This window comes from Dipodomys merriami, unplaced genomic scaffold (assembly GCF_024711535.1).
Source record: "Dipodomys merriami isolate MVZ:Mamm:240054 unplaced genomic scaffold, mDipMer1.0.p SCAF_6, whole genome shotgun sequence".
NCBI classification, from domain to species: Eukaryota; Metazoa; Chordata; class Mammalia; order Rodentia; family Heteromyidae; genus Dipodomys; species Dipodomys merriami.
This window is the reverse complement of record NW_027206179.1, coordinates 18,437,257-18,461,602: the sequence shown is the minus strand read 5'-3', so window position 1 is coordinate 18,461,602 and position 24,346 is coordinate 18,437,257. Positions and strand designations below refer to the sequence as shown.

General features: G+C 41.8%; 1 protein-coding gene across 4 annotated transcripts in view; it reads left to right on the top strand.

Annotated features, from left to right (window-relative positions):
• Nucleotides 1–24,346, top strand: part of Bivm (basic, immunoglobulin-like variable motif containing) — a 37,399-nt gene that overhangs the window by 3,060 nt on the left and 9,993 nt on the right. For all 4 annotated transcript variants that reach the window (XM_070002644.1, XM_070002643.1, XM_070002641.1 and 1 more), the window contains exons 2-6: nt 2,516–3,113; nt 9,557–9,683; nt 10,793–10,888; nt 11,726–11,830; nt 12,757–12,851. In XM_070002644.1, coding sequence (XP_069858745.1) covers nt 2,636–3,113; nt 9,557–9,683; nt 10,793–10,888; nt 11,726–11,830; nt 12,757–12,851 — 901 coding nt within the window. In that variant the 5' untranslated portion in view covers nt 2,516–2,635. The remainder of the gene's footprint in view (nt 1–2,515; nt 3,114–9,556; nt 9,684–10,792; nt 10,889–11,725; nt 11,831–12,756; nt 12,852–24,346) is intronic.

Below are 24,346 nucleotides of genomic sequence, written 5' to 3'. Positions count from 1 at the left end.
CAGACATGACAGGGAAAGAAAAAGACACGAGCAGCGTGTGGGACATGGATTTTAGATTCTTTTCATTTTCTGCAGAATATATCTTTTGACACTTTGTAATTTTTTTGCAGTGTTTTACTTTAATAAGATTTATAACCAGTACATAAAATTTCAAGGAGAAATTTCACGTCCTTGGTTTTTAGTGACAGTATAAAATACGTTTTCATGATGATGATCACCTTTTTTTTTTTTTGTAGGGGAGAGGATTATTCTTGCAAGTAACCATTTAGGAACAAAACAAAAGAATGGTATCTCAGGCCTTTAATGTTAGGCATGTGGGAGATGGAAATCAGGCGATGGGCGTTGAGGCCAGCCTGAACAAGAAGAAGTTAGGGAGACTTCATCTCCACGGGTGACTGGGTTGCAGCTGCTGCACTCCTATTTTTCCAGCTATAGGGGACTCCCAATGGCTGAACCACTTCCTTTTCTCCCCTCTTTCTTTACCTCCCAAATAACTAGGATTATAGAATCTGTATATTATACGGTACTTGTTGTGCCTGTGGTTTTGATTAGGATGTTATAGGTGTGAGTTAGTCTGATGGGCAGTGTTTGATTCAACACAAGGAAGGAAGCAAGCTAAACTCCAGAGGGTGATACATAGCACATGCAGTCCTTAAGATTCATGAAGACTTACTGGACCTTGACCAGCTTCTCTGGAGTTCAGGAGACTCTAGAGGTTCATGCATGGCTCATGTTCCATTTTTTCCTTTCCTTTTTTTTTTTTTTTGCCAGTCCTGATACTTGAACTCAGGGCCTGGGCACTATCCCTGAATTTTTAACACTCAAGGCTAGCACTTACTCTGCCACTTAGGCCACTTGCATCTATTTGATGACTAATGGGATATAAAAGGCTTATGGACTTTTCTGACAAGAATTGGTGACCTCTCAATTAGAAGAAAAATATTTTGGGGGTAGGGGGTGTCTGGTGAAAAGTCATTTGTAAAGATTAAAATTTTGTACTAGTTATCGACTTCAGTATGGCCCAGTATCATGTGGTTTTTATGTGGCCTGTGTGCAGTCTCTGAGCTTTTTTTACTCAAAGCTAGCATGTTACTACTTGAACCACAGCTTCATTTCCCGATTTTTGGTGGTTAATTGGTGAAGAGTCTTTCCTGCCTGGGCTGACTTTGTAACCTTGATCCTCAGATCTCATCTTCCTGAGTTGCTAGGATTACAGGATTTAGGCCACTGGCACCTGGCTGGCAGACAGTATACTTTTTGAGCAGTAATTCCAACATTATTTTTAGACACTTTTTTGATACATAATTTGTATACTGTGTGGTCCCTCATTGACATATTTGCTACAGTGGCTTTCTGTATATTACCAAAATTGTGCTTTTATATTCATTATCAAATATTGTCATTATTGCAAAAAGGCTTATTATGGCCAGATGTGAGCCCTAGGCAACCATTAGAAGAGGCTTTGCTTCTTCTGCTCTTTTTATGCAAATGGGATCATGTAGCATCTGGTCCTTTGTGATGGGCTTCTTCCAGTTACTATAATGTTTTCAAAATTCATTCATGTGCAACCATGGATCAGTACTTTTTATTGCCAAATTAATTCTACTGTGTGGACATACTACATTTATTTGTTCATCATTCGATAGGCATTTGGGTTCTCACTTTTTCTTGATATAATGAGTAATGTAGCTGTGAACCTGTAGTCATGTGTTTTCATCTTTCTTGACGTGGTCATAATGGTTTTATTTTTCGTGGATGTGCCTAGGAATAAAATTTCCAGACCATATGATAATTGTTTAAATATCTGAAAAACTGTTTTTAGAAACCTACTGGACCGTTTTACGTTTCTGCTAGCAATGTATTGGGGTTCTGACTTGTCTACATTCTAGCCAACACTTACTATTATCTCTCTTTTTATACTGTCATTCATCCTAGTGGGTATAACTGGGTATTTCATTGTGATTTTGCTTTTCATTTTTTGTGATGGCTCATGAGGATGAGCATCTTCTCATGTGTCTGTTGGCCATTTTTATCTCGCCTTTGGAGAAGTGATCCCTATTCACACACAGAGCCCATTTTTTTTTGTTTGTTTGTTTTACATGTTCTATTTGTATTGTTGTTCTATTATTTAAGCTACTTTTGGAGCAGGGACATTACTTGGCTTCGACTTCAGGACCTCATGCTTACTGGGCAGACACTACCACAGAGCCACACTTCCAGCCCTTTCTTGGACTTGTTATTTTGAGATAGGGTCTCACTTTTTTATCTGGGTATATCTCTGGACCATGATCCTCCTGTTTTACAATTCCTACCATAGCTGGAATGACAAGTGCATGTTATCACACTCAGAGATTTTTAAAAAGAGTTTATGATCATACCTCTAGGCATATAGTCATAAAATAAATATATATTGAATGAAGACCTACGAATAATACTTATGTAACATTCAGTGCTATTTGTAGTATCTGGTGGATTGTTGATCTTTTTTTTTTTTTCCTTTTCCCGCTTTCCTTAGGATCCAGCTTCTCAGTTCTCAAGTTTTTGTAGAATGCAGTAAGCTGCGGCCCACGTTGTTTTTTAAGAAGAGAAGGTTGTAGCTTCCTCCTAGCAACAGACACTTTTACAGTTGCATTCAATGCCTAACGTTGCAGAACCCGAAAGGGCCAGTGATTCTGGAAATGGTGAGCACCAGTCCGAGAGGAAGTCTCTGGAAGAGAATCTACAAGGTGCTGTAAAATCTTTCTGCACAAGTACCTCAGGAGCAACCTTGGGTCCCAAAGGGGATGGACATTACCCGTGGAGTTGTCCCGTGACTCACACTCGTGAAAAAATTTATGCCATCTGCTCAGACTATGCCTTCCTCAACCAGGCAACCTCAATCTACAAAACCCCAAACCCAGCCCGCTCCTCTTGCCTCTCTGACAGTACCTCCTTATCTACTGGGAATAATGCATCAAAATACATCGGCATCCCAACTAGTACATCTGAAATAATCTATAATGAAGAAAACAACTTGGACACGTTATCCAACAGCCTAGGCAAGCTACCTCTCGCATGGGAAATTGATAAATCGGAATTCGATGGGGTCACTACCAATTTGAAACACAAATCAGGTAAGGAAGGAACCATCAAGTTCACATGCAAAAACAAAGAGGAAATATATATATATATATACTATATACTTCTATATGTATATATATATATTTTAAAGGAACTTGTTTTAGAGTTGAAGTCAGGGCTATGCAGTGTTGTGTTTTCTTCTATATTCTGGGGGGTTTCAGGAGTGTTTAAATTTTTTTTGTGATTATGGAATTACCATGAATGCCATTAATTATGCCATGTTTTTCTTTCTTTCTTTTTTTTTTTCTTTTGGTCATGGGGCTAGAACTCTGGGCCTGGGCGCTGTCCCTCAGCTCTTCAGCTCAAGGTGAGCACTCTACCACTTGAGCTGCAGTGCCACTTCTGGTTTTCTAGTGGTTTATTGGAGATAGGAGTCTCACGGTCTTTCCTGCCCGGGCTGGCTTTGAACTGCTATCCACAGATCTCAGCCTTCTGAGTAGCTAGGATTACAGGCGTGAGCCACTGGCGCCCCCCCCCCCTCTCTTTCTCTCTCTCTCTCTTTGAATCTTTGTTGTTGGTTGTGGGGCTTGAAGTCAGGGCCTGGGCATTCTTTTAAGCTTTTGTATTCAAGGGTAGTACTCTACCACTTTGAGCCACAGCTCTACTTCCAGTTTTCTAATGGTTAGTTGGAGATTAAGAGTCTCACGGACTTTCCTGCCCAGGCTGGTTTTGAACCGAGTTCCTGAGATCTCAGCTTCCTGAGTTGCTAGGCTTGTAGGCATGAACCAACAGAGCCTGGCTTACTTGAACATTTATAAATAGTCTAGCTTCCACATATGAAAGAAAACATGAATTCCTTGTTCTCCTGGGCCTGACCTATTTCACTTAACATTATTTTTTCCAGGTTTGTCCATTTCTTTGCAAGTCATGTAATATTCTTCGTATTTATTTCATTGTTTTCCTTTTAGTATTATCATTATTAATATGTAGTTTTACAAAGAGGTTACAATGCTATAAGCCAGGTTATGAGTACAATGCTTCTTCATCAATGTCATTCCTTCCATTTCATTTTTAAGTTGTCAGATTTGGGGGCATGACGATATATTAGTCCTCTAATGTATAATATTGATTTTTCAGTACTTGAGAGTTCTTTTCTTGTAAATATTGATTTAATTCCATGACAGGCACAGACATATGATCTCAGTCTTTGAGAATTTACTGAGCCCATTTTATGACCCAACATATGGTCTATCTTGGTAAATGTCCAGTGTGAACTTGCTAATGCTCTGAATTCTGCAGCTATTGGTATATCTATAAATATGAATCAGGTCAGAGTGTTTGGAAGTGTCAATCACAGTGGTGTTTGTATTTAATTTTCTTCTTGCTCTATCAGTTACTGAAAGGTGGATGCTAATAATCTCCAACTGTGATTTGGAACCATCTTTTCATTTAATTAATCCCTTTAGAAATGACATATTTAAGTTATAGGAAAATGTAACAAAACCCGGAACAAAGTTAACCATCTCTTAACTGTTATTATTGTGTTCAGTGGCTTTAAGTGTGCAAATGTTGTTATATAGCTGTCCCCACTATCCACCTCCAGGTTTCATCAAGAGGAAACACTGTGCATGTTAAATACTAAGTCTCCATTCCCTCTCTCTCATTCTTGTTCCTATCTCTGTGAATCTGACTTCCTTAAGTGGAAGCATTCAGCATTTGCCCTTTTTTGACTGGCTTATTCATAGCCATTCCTGTTCTTTCCTGGTTACTTTTGCTTAGAATATCTGTCTCCATCTCTTTCCCTTGGAATCTGTTTCTAGATCTAGAGTGTGTGTCTTATTGAGAATGTATAGTTGGAGCATGTTTTAAAAAAGTGATTCTGCTGACCTATGTGTTTTTTATTGGAAAGTTCAGTTCATTTGCATTTGCATTTGCAATTTGGTCCTCCTAATTGCCATAAGGAGGGAGTTCTCCCATTTTGCTATGTGCTTTCTATGTGTGTTACAGCTTTTTTATGTCTCTCATTCCTGCGTTTGTGTTTAGTTACTTTTTGCAATGATTTTTTTAGTTCCCTTTTGTTTATATGTATTTATATTTTATTTATTTTTTACTTATTATTTATTTATTTATTTTTGGTCTGTCATGGGGGCTGAACTCTGGGCCTGGGTGCTGTCCCTCAGCCCTTCAGCTCAAGGCTAGCACCCTGCCACTTAAGCCACAGCGCCACTTCCAGCCTTTTTCTGCTTATGTGGTGCTAGGATTTGAACCCAGGGCCTCATGCATGAGAGACAAGCATTCTACCACTGAGCCACCTTCCCAGCCCCTGTATTTATATTTATATGTCATTCTTGTCACTGTCACTTAAGCTATTTGTGGTTTCCATGAGGATTGCATGTAACATCCTAATGTTAACCATACTCTAGTTTGATGTTTACCATCTCAACTTCAATAACATGCAGAAATTTGTTCATTTACAACTTTATCCTCACCCTTTTATATTACATTCAGCCTTATTTTTAGCATAAATATATATCTTGATGCACTAATTTCTTTTTTATTAGTATACATAGTGGTAAAAGAGGGCTCTCCTTGTGACATTCCCACACAGGCTGATCTAAATATCACCATTTGTCTGTGGTCATCCATGTGAACAAAATACTGTGGCCATTTTTACCCTCACTATCCTCTTCGCTAGCCCTCCTTCCACCCACAGGTAACCTCCTCTCCCCCCTCCCCCCCCCCCCCCCCCCCCGCAGAGCTGGTTTTACTTTCTTGTGTTTCATTCTTTTTAAGTGTGCATCAAATTGTACCAAGCAGTTTCCCTATGATATTTCATCCATATTCTATATGTTGCTCAGAACAGATGTCTCTATTGCTTTCATTTGCTCTACTCCCAACCCTTTTTTGGATTGATATTCATTTGAAGTGTATTTTATTTTATTTTTATTTACTTATTTATTTTTACATAGAAGTGTATTTTATTAAACCTAAGGGTGGCTCCTCCTTCCTGTTTTCAGGGTTCATTTGCTGGAAGATTTATCTATCGGCTATGCTTTCAATTTTTTTTCTTAAAATTTGGGTTATTTAACTCCTTGGGCCTAGGGTTTCAGTTTTTTTGGACTAAGATTTCTATGTCTTTATTGAGTTACTCTTTAGTATCCTGCATTGTCTTTTTTCATCCGATGTTTGTTTGAATTTTCTAGTTGTTGGTTGGGAGTCTCTTTCAATTTATCCAGGTGTTTATGCCTTGCTCTCAGGTTTGTTAGATTTATTCTATTGAATTCATTCTTTTTTTTTTTTTTTCCTTGGGTCCGGTCCTGGGGCTTGAACTCTGGGCCTGGGTGCTGTCCCTCAGCTCTTTAGCTCGAGGCTAGCACTCTTACCACTTAATCCACAGCTCCACTTCCGGCTTTTTTTTTTCTTCTGCTTATGTGGTGCTGAGGAATCTAACCTAGGGCCTCATGCATGCAAGGCAAGCACTCTACCACTGAGCCACCTTCCCAGCCCCTGAAGTCATTCTTTAAACTTTCATCCTCTTAACTATCACATAAGTCCCATATTGTGGAGTTACTGGCTTTTGAGAGACTCACATTGCCTCATTTATTCATGAGAACTCAGTGGTTTTTCACTGAGATTTACTCATTTGAGACCCAGTTTAGGTGGGTAGTTCAGTCTCCTGTGATCTTTTAGTTGGTTATTTCTCAAAGATTACTTAAGGGTTGGTAATGGCTGGGTTGTGGCATATTTTTCTTTTACTAGATTGGATAGGTATGGCTCCATTGTCGAATAATTAGCTTGACTGCCGAGGACATTGTTTGCAGAAGTCTTCCATACTGAGGGTTCAGGAACTTGCCTATAAAGCGATTGCCATGGATAAACCACAAACTTGCGTTTGTGGCAATCCCTGACGAAGACTGGTCTGCACTGCTGCTCTACTATGTATGTAGTAGCAAAGAGGTATCTTTGTGCTTTAGGAAAATTCTTAGTTAACCAAGGTGATAATAGGAAGGAGATGATGAGGATAACATGAATGAATAATACGAGGTGTTTGGTTATAGAGGAAGGAAGGGATGGGAGATGAGCTTCACAGAAATATTAATGAGGAAATGTGATGAGGTAAGTAGAAAAAAAAAACTAGTTAATATACTTGGATCGAGAAGGGGGAAGGAAAATTATGAGAATTGAAGAAACACACACAAAACCAAAACAGGTCGACAACAAAAATCCCCAAATAAAACTCAGAACAAGTAATACATAAGCAACACACACACATGCCAAAGAAAAATCAAAACCAAATGATATTTGGGCAATCTAGTTACCAGGTGAGAATATAGGTAAGGGGGAGCATTAATGATGAGGGAACAGGTAGAGAAGGAAAGGTGAACTAGAAAACAGATGTACTTGTAGACAGAAGGAAAGTATAAGGGAGGGAGAGCTATAGACAGGGAGTGACAATACAGCTTAAAACGGTCTGTACTGTAAAGTAAAAACCTAGAAGTAAACAGCCTGCATCAGATGTTCAGCTTAAAAACGAATCCATACAGAACTTCACAGACCTGAGGCTCAACATTCCCTTGCTGCTTTGACCTCAGACAAAGGGATTCTTTTCTAGTTGGGAGGTTCGAGCTTCAGACAACGGTCATGAACGTGAACCTGCCTTCAAAGATTCAGCTGCCTCTGGCACTTGTGCTTCCAAACTCAGCAGGAAAAGTCAAGGTTCCATCAGTGCCAGGTGTCTGGGGCTGTGTCTTTGGCATTTCCGTTGCCTGGGTGTTAGGAGTCACTGCTGCCCTCCGTCACCAGCACATACAGTGGCTGCCATACCAGAATCCCAGCTGTGTCAGTCAGCAGGGGGTGTCCAGCCTCAGTCACCTGTCCCCACCACCTCTGGAGTCTAAGCTGTCAGCATCACCTCTTCTGGGCCATACGAGGTACTCGTCCCTCTCCTCAGCCACCCCTTATCACAGGCAGATACCCCAAGACCATGGTGAAGGGCCCCATGTGAGTCACTGTGCCATGATTGCTCCTATTTACCCCCCCCCCCCAGCCCAGAGGAGCTCAGTCCCTAACAGCGGGCACTCTCTCCCAGGAGGGCAACTCACTTTCCTCCCTGAGGGAGGCATAGAATGCTTTTCTTCACCAGATGCAGCCTTCCACCCTGGGGTGGCCACTTCCTCACGAATCCCAGATGCATGGGCTTTTCCTGCAGCTAGTATTGGCAGTCCACCGGCAGCAGGATCATCATCTGATGTTACTTTGTACTGCACTCTGTTTCCTTACTGCCTTGGTGGGAGTTGCAAACAAATTCCACCAGTGCCAATTGCCTAGGTTAATTAACCCTTGGTGGGGGAGGAGCACAGGTGCTCATTTACCCTTGACGGAAGAACAGCCTATATGACCAGAGAGAGTCATTCTCTCTCCAGCTGAGTCTGCAGATTCGGGAGGACTCACAAACAACAAGAAGGGGAAAAAGACAGCCACTCTTAGTTCTTTTTGCTTTCAGTTTGTTTTTCTGAGAGGGCCTTGCTCTAACTTTGCATGTGCTACTGAAGCCTATTTGTCTTTGATATGGGATCTCCCTAACTTTTCCCTGGGCTGCGCTAGAACTATGATGCTCCTGTCTCCCCCTCCAAAGTAGCTGGGATTGTGTGCATCATTCTTTGTCCACTGTGGTCTCTGAAGGCCTAAAGACATATTTAAACATCATGTTTCTCTCTCTCTCTAGCAGATTTTATTGATGTAGTTTAATTGTTTTAGAGAAAGGATCTGTCTTCTGCAAAGCAGTCTAATTTAATATTACTGTTGATAATTTTCTAGGTGTGGCTAAAGAGTTGGTGATTGATTCTTTTATAAGCTAAATGACTAGCTCTGGAGTTGTGTACAAGAACTTGATAAGAAATAGCATTCAGAGTAGCTTAAGTGGTTTTATTTCTCTTAGTTTTCTTTAAGGCAGATAAATTATTTTTTTTTTCCATTGGTCCTGGGGCTTGAACGCAGGGCCTGGCCACTGTCCCTGAGCTTCTTTTGCTCAAGTCTAGTGCTTTACCACCTAAGTCACAGTGCCACTTCCAGCTTTTTCTGAGTAGTTTATTGGAGATAAGAGTCTCATGAACTTTGCTACTCAGGCTGACTTTCACCCCCTATTCTCAGATCTTAGCCTCCTGAGTAGCTACGAATACAGGCATCAGCCACTGGCACCCGGCTGACAAGTAGTGTGTGTGTGTGTGTGTGTGTGTGTGTGTGTGTGTGACAAGTAGTGTGTGTGTGTGTGTGTGTGTGTGTGTGTGTGTGTGTGTGTGTGTGTGTGTGTAGCTACGAATACAGGCATCAGCCACTGGCACCCGGCTGACAAGTAGTGTGTGTGTGTGTGTGTGTGTGTGTGTGTGTGTGTGTAATGTTTGTAAATATCATTTTTAGAATTAGTGGTAGTTACTTTTTAATTTTGATGTGTAATTTTGTCATGACAGTGTACTTCACCTTAAGTGTTGTATTCTAGGCAATGCAAAGAAACAAGTTTCCAAGAAAAAAACTTCGGATAGAAAAGGAAGACACCAGAGAGAATGCCCTCAGCATTCTCCTCTTGAAGACATCAAACAGCGGAAAGTGTTAGACCTCAGGCGATGGTAATACTATGTCACTTTTTATTTTTCAACTTAAACATGTTCTGACATCTTTTCCCTTTTGTGAGTTAACACATATAGATACGATAAATGTTTATAGTTCTAAGATTGTATCTAGGATTTCCAAATATTAGAATTGTGCCAAAACTCTTAAGATTTGAGCTTGCTCAGTTTTATTGCTTGGCTTGTATCCCACCTTTTAATTCTTTTTTTTTTTTGCATTGGGTAGACCTCCAGCCATGATCCTGCTACCTGTAACTTCCTGTATAACTGGGACCACAGGCATGCACTGACACACCCGGCTTAACTGAGATGGAGTCTAGCTAACTTTTTCTCTGGGCTGGCACAGAACCATAGTCCTCTTAATCTCTATTTCCAAGTGAAATTACAGACTGACGCCCCTGCCTGGCTAGAAAACAGTGCCTGTTACAATAATACCAAAAGAATAAAATACTTTAGAATAAGCCTAAGACTGTACTGAAGAAAAAAGAAACTACTGAAACTAGAGATACAATTCAATTGTCAGCTGTGCTGTTTTCATGAATTACAACACTTAGTATTTTGTCCTTACTTCCCCAGTGTTTAAGAAGTTTAAAAAATCATGTATGAAGCTTAAATGGACAATCAGACAGATTTTGTAGCTGATATCTGCCTTTATATATCATTAATTTTTTTCCTATTTGTTTGGATAATGTCTACTTTATTAATCACAATTGGCTATCTAGTAAAACATATGCTAGATTATTGTTATACTTTTATTTTGTGTTTAAGAAATACAAAAAGGGCTGAGAATATGGCTTAGTGGTAGAGTGCTTGCCTTGCATGCATGAAGCCCTGGTTTGATTCCTCAGTACCATATAAACAGAAAAAGCCAGAAGTGGCACTGTGACTCAAGTGGTACAGTGCTAGCCTTGAGCAAAAGAAGCTCAGGGATAGTGCCCAGGCCCTGAGTTCAAGCCCCAGGACCAGCATTTAAAAAAAAGACAAAAATATTTTAAATGGATAAAGATTTTGCTTTGCTTTATATGATCAAAGTTTCATTATATCTGAGTCACCAGGAGATGTATATTTCTCTTAGTCATACTTTCATATTCATTCTTCCATTTTCTCAGGTACTGCATAAGCAGACCACAGTACAAGACTTCTTGTGGCATTTCCTCACTAATTTCGTGTTGGAATTTCCTATACAGCACAATGGGAGCTGGGAAGTAAGTATGTCAGTTCATAGCTATCCCCAAACTCCAACAAATTTGAAAGTGATTCAGTGTTCCTTTTTCTAGAACGGAAAATTTTGAGACCAACTTTTTCTTACATTAATAGACTAAAATGCTATGTTTTGTCACAGGCCTTTTAGTTTAAATATATTTTATTTATTTATATTAAATGCATTTTTGTTGTTGGTGGTGGTGGTGGTTGTGGGACTTGAACTCAGGGCTTGGCTGTTGTCCCTGAGCTCCTTGTGCTCAAGGCTAGTGCAATACCACTTTTTTTTTTGTCGATTGTGGGGCCTGAACTCCAGGCCTGGGCACTCTCCCTCAGCTCTTCAGCTCAAGGCTAGCGTTCTACCACTTGAACCATAGTGCTACTTCTGGCTTTTTCTGATTATGTGGTGCTGAGGAATCGAACCTAGGGCCTCATGCATGCAAGGCAAGCACTCTACCCCTGAGCCACCTTCCCAGCCTCCTGGTGTACTTTTTTTAAATAAAAGAAAATGAAGGACTGGGAAGATGGCTGAGTGGTAGAGTGCTTGCCTCGAATGCATGAAGCCCTGGGTTTGATTCCTCAGTACCACATACACAGAAAAAGCTGGAATTTGCTCTGTGGCTCAAGTGGTAGAGTGCTAGCCTTGAGTAAAAGAAGCTCAAGGACAGTGCCCAACCTCTGGGTTCAAGCCCTAGTACTGCCCCTCCCCTCCAAAAAAAAGAAAGAAAAATGAAAATGATTAACTGAAAATTATTTGCAAGCTAGAGGTTTATTAATACTGGTGTGAATTGTCTCTGCGAATGATTGGGACTGTAAAATGACTGACAGCTCCTCTTTCACAGCCTTCCACCCATAACCCAAGAGGAAGCTTTACATATTCTGGGCTTTCAGCCGCCATTTGAAGATATCCGGTTTGGCCCATTCACTGGAAATACAACACTCATGAGGTATGACCTTGCCACTTAGAGGCAAGGGTCTGGTCGTGGGTCCGGTCCACTTTGGGTCCGATTGTGGGGCCTGAACTCTGGGCCTGGGCGCTGTCCCTTAGCTCTTCAGCTCAAGGCTAGCACTCTACCACTTGATCCACAGCGCCACTTCTGGCTTTTTTCTTTTTGCTTATGTGGTACTAAGGAATTGAACCCAGGGCCTCATGCATGCAAGGCAAGCCCTCTACCATTGAGCCACCTTCCCAGCCCAGCAATAGCTTATTAATTTATTATTTTATGCCAGTACTGGGACTTGAATTCATGGCCTCATGCCTTCTCATGGCTTTTTTTACTCAAGTCTGGTGCTCTACCACTAGAGCTACACCTCCATTTCTGTTTTGTTTGCTCGTTAATTTTCTTTTTCTTTTTATTTATTTATTTTTTTGGGGTCCGGTCGTGGGGCCTGTACTCTGGGCCTGGGCGCTGTCCCTCAGCTCTTCAGCTCAAAGCTAGCGCTCTACCACTTGAACCACAGCGCCACTTCCGGCTTTTTTTCTTTTTTGCTTATGTGGTGCTGAGGAATCAAACCCAGGGCCTCAGGCATACAAGGCAAGCGCTCTACCACTGAGCCACCTTCCCAGCCCATAAAACGCGAGTCTTAATAGCCTTTTCTGCGTGGGCTGCCTTCAAACTGCGATCCTCAGATCTCAGTCTCCTGAGTATCTAGGAGCACAAATGTGAGTTACTAGCAGGCAGCTACAATACCTTCTTTCCAGTCATGCCAAGTAATAATGCTTTTGGCGGTGTGGATAGTAAACGGCTTGTCTGAGTCTAGGTCCCTTACAGGCATGCTGAGCTCCAGCTGTGCTAAGTTGCTGGTCAGCTGGAGAAATAGCCTTCTTCTTTGTGGAACAATCGTTATTAGCAAATCCTCTTCTTATTTTCAGATGGTTTAGACAAATTAATGATCACTTCCATGTGAAAGGATGCTCTTATGTTCTATATAAGCCTCATGGGAAGAACAAAACAGCTGGAGAAACAGGTAGGTGAACATATTTTTATGTATACACACACACACATACACTTCAGTGTTTGTAGGTATACACACACATACACACACACTTCAGGGTTCATCTCAAAGATTGACTATAGTAACAGTCTGTGCTTTCACATTCTCTTTATCTGAGGAGAAAATCATGACAGAAGGGATTTTTTTAATATGTAGTTTATTTTTGATACTCAATGAAATATAGTTGTGATATTTGTATACAACTTTTAGAACCTCCAGGCATGTCGTAAACACTACTACCACGTTGATTGTATTGTGTGGATCCATGTTCTGTGTCTCTGTGTCTATGCTGGGAAAACTCTTTTAGGAGGCAGCATGGAATTTGCAGTTTTTCCTAAAAGGGTAAAGGAATGATTTGAGACTATTTCAAGCTAGATCACTGTGATAACCCAAAACAACGGGACAAAGGATTGTAAAATGGACAAGACTTTGTTGTAAAATAATCTTGGTTTTAGCAGAAATACTAACATAAAATAGATCTTCAGGATTATTTTAGGTGGTAATTAAATTATTTCTATTAATAATTTCCTTTTTGTGATGGTGATTGTGTATTGTGGGGCTTGAATTCTGGACCTACGTGCTATCCTTGAACTTTTACTCACTCTACCACTTTGAGCTATAGCACCACTTCTAGTTTTCTGGTTAATTGGAGATAAGAGCTCATGACTTTCCTGCCTAGATTGGCTTCAAACTGTGATCCTTACATTTCAGCTTCCTGAGTAGCTAGGATTACAGGCATAAGCCATCAGCACCTGGCTAATAATTTCCATTTTTAATTGTTACATTAATTTTTGTACATTGCAAATCAGGGAACTGTTAAGATGTTAAAGTAAATGAGTGTGTGTGTGTGTGTGTGTGTGTGTGTGTGTGTGTGTGTTGTGTGTGTGTGTGTGTGTATGTGCGCGCGCGTGCGTGCGCACGTGCCTGCACTGCTCCTGGGGTTTCAACTCAGGGCCTGGGCTGTGTCCCTCTCTGTGCTCAAGGTTAGCACTCTACCACTTCAGTCATAGTGCTACTTCCAGCTTTTTCTGAATAGCTTATTGAAGATAAGAATATCACAGACTTTCCTGCTGAGGCTGGCTTTGAACTACAATCCTCAGCTCTCAGCTGAGTAGCTAGGATTACAAATGTGAGCCATTGGTGTCCAGCTGACCCTGAGATTTTTTGCTCAAAGTCTAGCTAGCACTCTTCCACTTGAGCCATAGCTCCACTTTTGGCTTTTTTTTTGACTAATGGGAGATAAGGGTATCTATTTATTCAAACATAGACTTCAGACTCACGTCTGGATTTGACATAGTTTGGAGATTGCCAACCCTCGGTGTAATGGCTGAAGCCCAAATAACCAAATTTTGGTGCTTGAGCAACTGGCATTCCAGTGTCTTATCCGGCCTCTCTCTTTGGAGGGGCTGCATCGGCCTCCTGACACTCAGCCTCCTCTTCACAAGTTCTACAGGTGATCTGTGCCTTTGACCCTTTCTTAGGGAGCAGCCTGGTGCAACACATACAGGATGTAGGACTGCCTGCTCATTTATCTATTCTTGCACTTAAGGAAGGCTTTCTTTTCTGCTTGCCAGGCCAGATGAAATCCATTCCCTGGGGTATCACAATATGTGTTTATGCCTCTCATTTGAACTCCCACTTAGCTGCTAAGTGATTCTCGGCATACTAGCTGGTTTCTGTTTAAAAAAAAAAAATTCTGGGCCATCCTTCTTTGAAACTAGGGCCTAGATGGTTAAACTTAGGTATTCATTATGAGTTCAGGAATCCTACATAAAGGAAATGAAACAGGAGGAATTAGGTAAATTGGGATTAGAAATTCTGTAGAAGATATTATTTTTTACTCTATCTAAAAGCTTGACATTTTTCCCGTGGAAGTACTTTTTTGTTCTCTTTGTCTTTAGCTCACCTCTTCTGGCTCTAATCTTCCTCCTCCCCCACTCCTCCAGTACACATCATCTATGTTTTGGGTGTCAGCTGCATCCCCTCTTGTCCTTTTATTTGATGTCTTGCTGTTCTCTATTTTTCAGATTTCTAGATGTTACCTTTTCCTAAGGATTAGGTATTGCCTTCTACATTGTAAGTGCTCAGGAATAAGCTTAGGATGTCTCTGGATTATTCATTAACTACTTCATACACTCTTTTTTTTTTGGTTGTTTTTTGTTTTTTGATTTTTAGTTGTGGGGCTTGAACTCTGGGCCTGGGCATTGTCCCTCAGCTCTTCAGCTGAAGGCGTACGCTCTACCACTTGAGCCACAGCACCACTTCTGGTTTTCTGGTGGTTTCTTGGAGATCAGAGTCTCATGGATTTTCCTGCCCTGGCTGGCTTTGAACCCCGATCCTCAGATCTCAACCTCCTGAGTAGCTAGGATTACAGGTGTGAGCCACTGGCGCCCAGCCTACTTCATACACTGTTAATAGAGTATGTGCCAAAATATATGTCTGGGTAACTAGACATACTCAGTGGTCAGGATGGGACACATTCTAGTAAGCCACTCTCTGCAGTTATGATCAGCCTGTGTCAGGCCTGCCCTGTGAGAAGGTACCAGGTTGGACTCATTTTTCTTTTCACTTGGTTATCTTATTGCCTGAGTCCAGAAGAGGATGTCATCATAGCAGCTCTCAGTTAATAACACTGGCAGAATTGAGTTGGAGTGGCAGGATGGGTGAAAAGATGAGTCAGTGAAATAAAAGGAAATCGAGGGAAGATGAAACCAGATACACGAAAATTTACGGATGTTTTCACATCATCATTGAAGTTTTCTCCAGTCTTTTTATTTGAGGAATGAGATAACCTACTTTTTTTTCTTTTTAGCATAAGAACAGTGATAAAACCTTTATAAATTAACTTTATATAGTATTTTCCTAGTATTATTTTCCTCTTTCCAGTTAGAGGACTGGAGTCTCCTTGTTAGTTTTCTGTATGTATTTCAAGGGAGAGTGATCTGCTTTTCTTTCCCTTCCACATTAGTAGTCCCACTTGAGCCTTGATCCATCTCTGCAGTTATTTGCTGGATTCCCCGTATCTCCGACAGCATGAAACATTTACATAGGTTGTTTGGCATTTGGTGTGTGCCACCTTATGTTTCGTGTTTGTGCACGCGTGTGTGCATATTCAGCTCCATGCCCGTAGGGGCTATTCTGAATAGGCCTCTACAGCACTGGTTGAATTGGGGAGGAGTATTTTTTCTTTCCTTTTCTTTTTTTTCTTTTTTGGTTGGTTGTGGGGCCTGAACTCTGGGCCTGGGCCCTGCCCCTCAGCTCTTCAGCTCAAGGCTAGCACTCTACCACTTTGAGCCACAGCGCCACTTCTGGCTTTTCTGACTATGTGGTGCTGAGGAATCGAACCCAGGGCCTCATGCATGCAAGGAAAGCACTCTACCACTGAGCCACCTTCCCAGCCCGAGGAGTGTTTTTGTCTTTTCTCTCACTGTGGAAGAGAGTTGGCAGAGATGGTTTCTTTCAATTTGTCTCTGAGGTACTTGTTGGTAGAAACGATGTCAACTAGCTTAATTTAAATATACTCTGAAGTGTGTCTTCTCTTTCAGTTTAAATTATTCTTCAGGATTGTTAGGTGTGTATTCTACAATAGTCGTTCTGTTTTCTTGGGGACTACATGCCTTTCGTATTCCCTGATACTTGCTGACATGACAGCATACTCATTTCCAGTGGGCCCCAGGACAGAAGGAGCCTCCTCTTGGAGTAAAATTGGAACTTAGGTAGTAGGATAACACTTAATGCAAGCTAGGGTATTTCTTTTTTTTTTTTAATTAATTTTTTTAATTGTGAAAATACTGTACAGAGCAGGATATTTCTTTTCAGAGATATTAACTAATCACAATGAAGCTGCTAAAAGTTGACAACGCCAGCTTTACCCTGTGATGATTTCATGGTATTGAGTCAGTTAGATACCTGCATTTGTGCCAGGAAGTCTAAGGTTTTTTTTTTTTTTTGGTGCCACTCCTGTGGTTTGAACTCAGGACTTCGTTGTTGTTCTTGAGCTTCTTTTGCTCAAGGTTGATACATAGTTTATTGCTTGAGCCACAGTTCCACTTCTAGCTTTTTTTGGTAGTTCATTAGAGAAAAGAATCTCACGGACTTTCCTGTCTGAGTTGGCTTCAAACTGTGATCCTCAGAACTCAGCCTCCTGAGTAGCTAGGATTATAGGCATGAGCCAATGGTATCTGACCCTTTTTTCCCTCACCTTCCCTCTCCTCCCCCCCCACCCCAGATAGCTTGAAAATCATGCTTACATTCAGGTACTTAATTTTGTTCTTCCAGTGAGTATCAAGTTCATTTTTGTTCAACAGAACCTCTGCCTTATTCCTACGTAACCCATACATGCCCTTCACATAGCTACTGCTCTCAGCTTCCGTAACACCTCAGTGCATTTCAGGTGGACTGTGCATTGGTATTCTGTTTCCTGCATTCATCATTTGCCTCCAATTCATAGTAAACACAGTGCCAAATAGATTTCTTTAATTAGTGCTCATGTTACAACCTCTGGGGCTTCCTAGTGCTTACTTTCTACATAAACCCAGGAAGGCCACTCAAAGCTCCTCTCTCCCGTGGGCCATCTCCAGTTTTAAAAAGATACAAATGAAGAACAATAGATGTCACTCTACTAACTATCCCAGTTCCAGAATCTTTCAACTTCAAAGACGTAAAAAAAAAGCATTCTCAAAAGTTCTTCTGGAGTTGAAAGACCCCCGGCGTGGAGTGTCCTTCGATCTAAAGAGACCCTTCCCCAAGGAACAACGAGACCACTTGTACGGATGCAAACAGCACGAGGTTTATTCGGGCATGCCTCGGCTCCCAGGTGCACTTAACCACGAGATCCACAAGGTTCGGGTCAAGTGTCTGGGAACCGGTTACACGGGTACCCGGGGCGACAAAGTCTATCGGGAGACTTGCGCGCCGAGTGCTTGAAAGCACCCTCTTTTTATGGACAGCAGAAGCAAGGTTACAGAAGCGAGATGCTTGGTTACAGAATATTGATTGGTTAATTTCAAATTACGCTCAGGGTGGGGATTGGTCAGGTTAAGCTGGCCAGATGGGGCAGGTGGGGTTGGGGGAAAGCTGACGTGTCGGTACTTGCCCTGACAAGTCTGTGCTGGTCGTCATGCACCGAAACTGTTCGTTCCCTAATTTTGACAAGTGATTTATTACCTCCTGACCTACCCTGCCATTATAGCTAAGTTTTACAGGAAGGGACGGGAGGGTCGGCTATTTTTCAGGAATGCCTGGCTTTAGGGCATGTAATGACTTGCCTGTGTCCTGCTTCGCTCTCTTAGGTATGCAGGGGAAGGGGCAGTGGTTTTTCTTAAAGAGCTCAATGGATGAACGTATTCTGGGGTCTGGGGTCTTTTCATTCCCCCATTTTCTTTTTGCCTGAATGAAATCCTTCATTCAACTGGAGATTCCTCCGTTAATTTAAGTTGATGATATTGTTGGGTTAATACTAGGGCCTGCACGACCGATAGGCGGTCCTTACAAATTGTATTAGGCGATTTACGATGCAGGGGCCCACAGTAAGGATTAACATGAGGAGTATTAGGGGTCCCATTAAGGATGATATTAGGGTAGTAAACCATGGAGTCCACAACCCTTCATACCAAGTTTGTTGAGACTCAAATTCTCGCTGTCTATTGTTTAATCTTTCTTCGAGTTTGTCTAGGGTCCTGATTACCACTCCTGTTTTGTTAGCATAAAAACAACATTCTTCCTTTAAGGCTGCACATAGGCCCCCTTCCTTTAGAAAAAGCAAGTCTAACCCCCTTCGATTTTGGAATGCTGAGTGCTGAGTGCGATTTTACGGAGTTTGTCAGCGCCCAGACAGACTAATGTAGAGGATAACAAACTTTTATCAGCAAAAGGTTATACAATCTTGCTGCAAGGCTTCGTTCTTGGATGGTCACCAGCTGGTCGCCTGATATACCAGCTGTACTTGTAAGCTCCAATTTTAAGACATACTCATACCATTTGCGACATACTTAAACTTTCTGAGGTTTGTCTTAAAGACAATCCTTACTTTTTAAATTTCCCCAATTCTCTTTCCAAGGCTTTCTTTACTTCTTTCTTTACAATTTCTTTCCCAAGGCTTTCATTACCACCCTCTTTCCTTACAATTTCTTGACCATCTTTGTGGCTGTAGTTTAAAACTGCCCAATTTTTCCTTTGGCTTGCGGAACCTTTATCTTAGAACAGCCTTAAGGCACCACCGTGATGCAGAAGCTTGCTAGATTTTAAGGCTAAGAGTATTACCTCTATTGATAACACACTCAGGTTATTACCATATCAGAGTCAAACTAGGCTGTGAACATAGAGTGGATTTCCAGTTACTATGCACTGAAGTGCCTAAGACAAGCAAGCCAGTGATATCCTTGTCCCCAATATCCACTGTGGGAAGAGAGGGTTTCTGGATATCACCCAAAAGAATGTCCCACAAGATCTTAGATTTAGCAGCTTTCAACCAGGAAGCCGACTCAGGTGATGGAATCAAGCAGGAGTTCCTCCAGGTGACTGTCAGGCCGTCGTTGAACTTTACCCATTACGGTGTACAGCAGCAGCAGCAGCAGCAACCGGAACAGCAGGGTCTCTCAGTGGCTCCAAGGGACTGTCACACTTCATGCTGGGCTGTAAATTCCTACACAGACTGGTTAAAGATACATTGCCTAGGCTTGGCAGGCTTTGATCCTGCTGGTTTTTAAGATCTTTTAAACAATAGCTCAGGACAATTTACCAAAATCACAACTTTTTACTAACCAGATATTTTTGTAAATAGACACAGAAGGCTTAGTCTTGTAACCATCTCTGACAAATGCAGTCTCCACACCTTGCACACCTACAACAGTTAACACTATTTTTTATGCCCTTATTAAAAATTATTTTATCTATTTTGCCTCATTTTTCCAAAACTGACTCTGGACTCTTGATCTTAAAATGGGGGTAGAAGGGCGAAGGTCCATCTTCTGTAACTTCTTCAAGCTGACTTTAGGGGCGTTGATCTTACCTAGCCAGGAGCCTATAACCTTACAAAGAGGCCATCAGGGTTAGAAGTCATTAAGAACAATATTTAACTTTTGACAACTGCACAGACCTTTTCTCCAGCTATAGCAGTATAGCTTGTTTAGCACTCTGGTTTGTAAAAGCATCTTTCTGGATGACTTAGGAATGTGATCTCTAGTAACCCTAACACAATGCCTGAGTTACCTTTGCAGGCCTTTAGACAGATATCAATAGAAACACACTCTCAGGTTTACAAACTTTTTCCTGAGAAGATGAATTTCATGTAACTGGTGTCAGCTCAATATTACCGCCAATTAGAGCTTTTGGCACATAAAGGGGTTAAGATTTAAACTACCCCCCACATTTTATAACATTAGCTTTTTACTATCACAGAGGACTGGCAAGTTCCTGTCCCTTACAAGGTAGTCATGAACATTAGGCATGCTTCCAAACTATCTTCCTATGACCTCCCGGCTCTGACCAGTTTTGAAGGGCCACACACAAATGACTCCAGGATCTGACATTTCTGCCATCCAAGCAGTGGCTTACTGCCTCTGGATGCTTCACCATTGCTTTTGTCTCAGGAGTGTCTTCTCTACATTGGGATAAATGCCTCATTGGCATTTTCCTTAGCTGGTTGCTGGACTTGAACTCAGGGCCTGAGCACTGTCCCTCAGCTCTACAGCTCAAGGCTAGCACTCTGCCACTTTGAGTCCCAGACTCGGGGCTTGAATGCTGTCCCTTAACTCTTCAGTCCAGGGCTAGTACTCTGCCACTGTGAGTCCCAAAGCATTTCTGCTTGCTCTTTCAGCACTCTGCTGGCTGAGTAGAGGTGACAGTCTCACAGGGACCTTTTTGTGCCCGGGCTGGCTTTGAACCGGTTTGCAGATCAATGAGTCTTACAAAAGGCCATTTTACTCCAATTAAAAGCAACAAGGTGGTCAACATAGAAGTAGCTTTTAAGCATGCTCTTACCTGAAACTTATTAAGATTCAAAGTTACATCTGACAACTTGTAAGAATCCTCTGTGCTTTGCTTTGGGCTTGCTGGAAACTTGAAAAACCTATAAGAGCAAACTAGAATAGCAAATATTTTGGTAATCCTAATTTTTCCTTTGTGCACATTGAGGCCAATGTTAAGAACAACTTTACCTTTAAACTTTATATCCAAAAATCCATTCCTAATTTTTAAAGCCTCTTATTAATCATTTTTAATATTTTATACTTTAGTTTTCATTTGCATTTTGAAAAGATCCCTTGAAATCTTGAGGCCAAGTGTCACTCATTGTCTCTTGGCTGCTTGTTTTAAAACAGACACACATTAAAAATTTTAAACTCAAATGACAATTTTCCTTAATGCAAGAATTACAGTCACCTTTACTATATCACAAAGCTAGACTTAACACCGTTATAACTTTTAAAAAGCATCCTAATTGTGGAACATAATTGAAAGTAAGCCACATTATACAAATAACTTTTTTTACCCTCTTTTTAAGGCCTTCCTAATTTTAATGTTAACACATCCAAGGGAAAGTTTTAGCAATACTAATCAGATCATCACATCATTCATTTTAACCATCATGTTTTCAGTGCCTATCTGCAGGGAAAAGAGACAGAACAACGATGGGCCACTTGGCCCCTCCTATGGAATAGGCAGGCACACACCCAATCCGACTCTTTAGGGTTAGATGAACTGCGTTTGTGCCAGTTTGCCTCATCATGCTTGGACTCCTCCCAGGGCCTGTCCCACTGCATGACCAGCTGAACTGCACTTCTGTTTGTTCACCCTTCACCCCTAAAGATAGGTCTTCTGTTGGTTTCTAAGTTTTTCCCCGTCTCTTCTCTTGGTTCTCAAATGAAATACAGTTTTAGATAGAACAGGTAACATCTTTGACAGTGTTAAACTAACCTTTACATTTAAATTTCTAATATTTATCCCCAAATTTTAGCCAAGGGAATTAGACCCCAAACAGCCAATGCATTTTTGTTAAGCCAGATAACTTGATTACAGTATAAACAGACTTATGCATTTTAAAATATTAGTTTTTAAAATACCAGATTTTCTAATTTGCAAGTTAAAGAACCTTTTAAAAAGCCATTTAAAACAATGTGAAGATTTTTAAAAATTTTTGGTAATGTCCAAACTCATAACCTTTTGAAATTTAAATTTAAATCACCCAATTGTTACAGCATGCTGACAATTTTTTTTTATCTTAGAACACGTTCACAGACACACACAAAACACACAGATCTTAAAGTGCGCAAAAATCAAAATCAGTTGTACGTACACTTTCTAAAGGTTTTAAACAAAAAAATTTAAGACAGTATTTCTTTTAGAACTAGGTACCTTTGTTGTGCTTCATTTTCACAGAGCTTGCTTGTTAGCAAGGCTTATGAATCTCTTCTGAGTTGGAGGAGGGCTGAGGGAGGGAGTCACCTAAGACTAAACTGGCCTGATTTTTTTTTTTTTAACCCAATTTTAGACAGAACTAGCTGAAAAGTCCAATCCAGGTACACAGCCTTCTACGCCCTCACCTGTCCTCCAGCAGCCTCCACTGGGAGAAGGTGCAGCCTGAGGCTTGAAGGGAACCAAACTAGCCCAGTAACCCTTCATGCCTCGCGGGGAGGGTGGGCATAGCAGGTCTGTGACTAGGCCCAGCTGGAACTTTTATTCCCTCAGAGATGTTTAAATAAATAAATAACAAAAACACAGATAAACACAAAAACCAAGGATCCACATTTAAAACTGGTACCAATTTTAAAAACAGAACTAGACAAGAACTGAAGGCTGAGTTGGGGACTAATGGGCCCCAGTTTATCCCTACCGGAACTCTGTGCTGTTCCCACTCAGCAAGCTGAATCCAGAGTCTGCTGGGTGAGCCTGCCACACTCACCCAGAACTTTCCTACCCCATAAAACAAACACACTAAAGTTAACAAGACAAACATGTGGCCACAAAGACAGAATCAAGTCTCAGTGAATAGGGCGACATCTCACCACCATTCACTTACCAGGGGACTCAACCCCCCTACTCACCTCCGGAGGATTTTTCTCTTAGAGTCCTGCAGACGTTGACCCGGGGGTCTTCCAAGGCAGAGGCGAATTCCCAGTCATCTTGGGGCAAGGGAAGGAAGTCCCTAGCGGCTGTTCCCTCAGACTGACAGGTTCTCCCCCACGCTCAGACCCCCCGAGCCAAGGCCCGAGGCTGAGATCTAACTGAGGCCACCTGCAGATGGTCAGTGGCAATTTCATAATTGACAAACAAGCAAGTTCCCAAAACCTGACAATCTCGGCTCAGGCTGTGACTTCCAGTGATCTATAGTCAGACTTAAGGGGGTTGTTAGTTGCTGCCCCATCCCTTTAAGGACAACAAAACAGACAACAGAAACAATTAACACTAAACAGAAACACAAAAACAGACAGGCGCCAAACAGAAAAAGCGACTTCAGATGGGAGTGGCCGACCATGGCTAAACTCCCCGGGAAGGAGAGAGAGCTGAGGTTGGGAAATTGGAGAGGGAAGGAGTGGGGGAGAGAGCTGAGGGGCAGATGGAAGGGTTAAGTGGTGTCGCGACAGTTTGTCCCATTTTAAAACTGTTAACGAACACAAAAACAATACAGACAACAATACAAACAACAATACAGACAACACTTGGCTTCGCTGCGCGCTGTTGTTAATAAACTGAAAGCAAAACCTGATAGAGACCTGTGTAGTTTTAACTTAAGGTTTTCACAGTAACACACTCTCCCAAATTTTCCACAGCGAAGGCAAAGACAGCAGATCAACAGAAAAACAAACCACAAGGGCAGAAGCAATGCAAGCAACCAAAACTCTACAACAAACAACATTACAATTATAACTGGTCACGTTACTTTTTCGCTGCGCGGTTTCGGCGATCAACCGAAGGCAAAAACCAGACGGAGACTCGTCTCCCAAGCAATCACGCGTCTAAAAAGGACGGAGTTCCAGAAAACAGGCGGGCCACTTTTTCAGGCCCCGGACGAGCCACTCTTTCAGGCTCCGGACGGGTCACTTTTTCAGACCCCGGATGGGCCACTCTTTCAGGCCCCGGACGAGCCACTCTTTCAGGCTCCGGACGGGTCACTTTTTCAGACCCCGGACGGGCCACTCTTTCAGGCCCCGGACGAGCCACTCTTTCAGGCTCCGGACGGGTCACTTTTAAGTCTGCTGAGTGAGCCTGCCACGCTCACCCAGAACTTTCAGACCCCGGACGAGCCACTTTTTCAGGCTCCGGACACCCCCAAGACGTCTCCTGGGGGCTGCGGTCGGGAGTACGAGCTCGTCAGCTCCTCCACGGGTCCGCCAGATACAGACGAGTACGGCCGAACTCACAGAATCGCAAGCGCACAATAATTGGACACACAGATTGACTTTAAACAGCACACAGACAATACACAGACAATACACAGACGCTGGCCAGCTTACCTCCCGAAAATGGGTCGG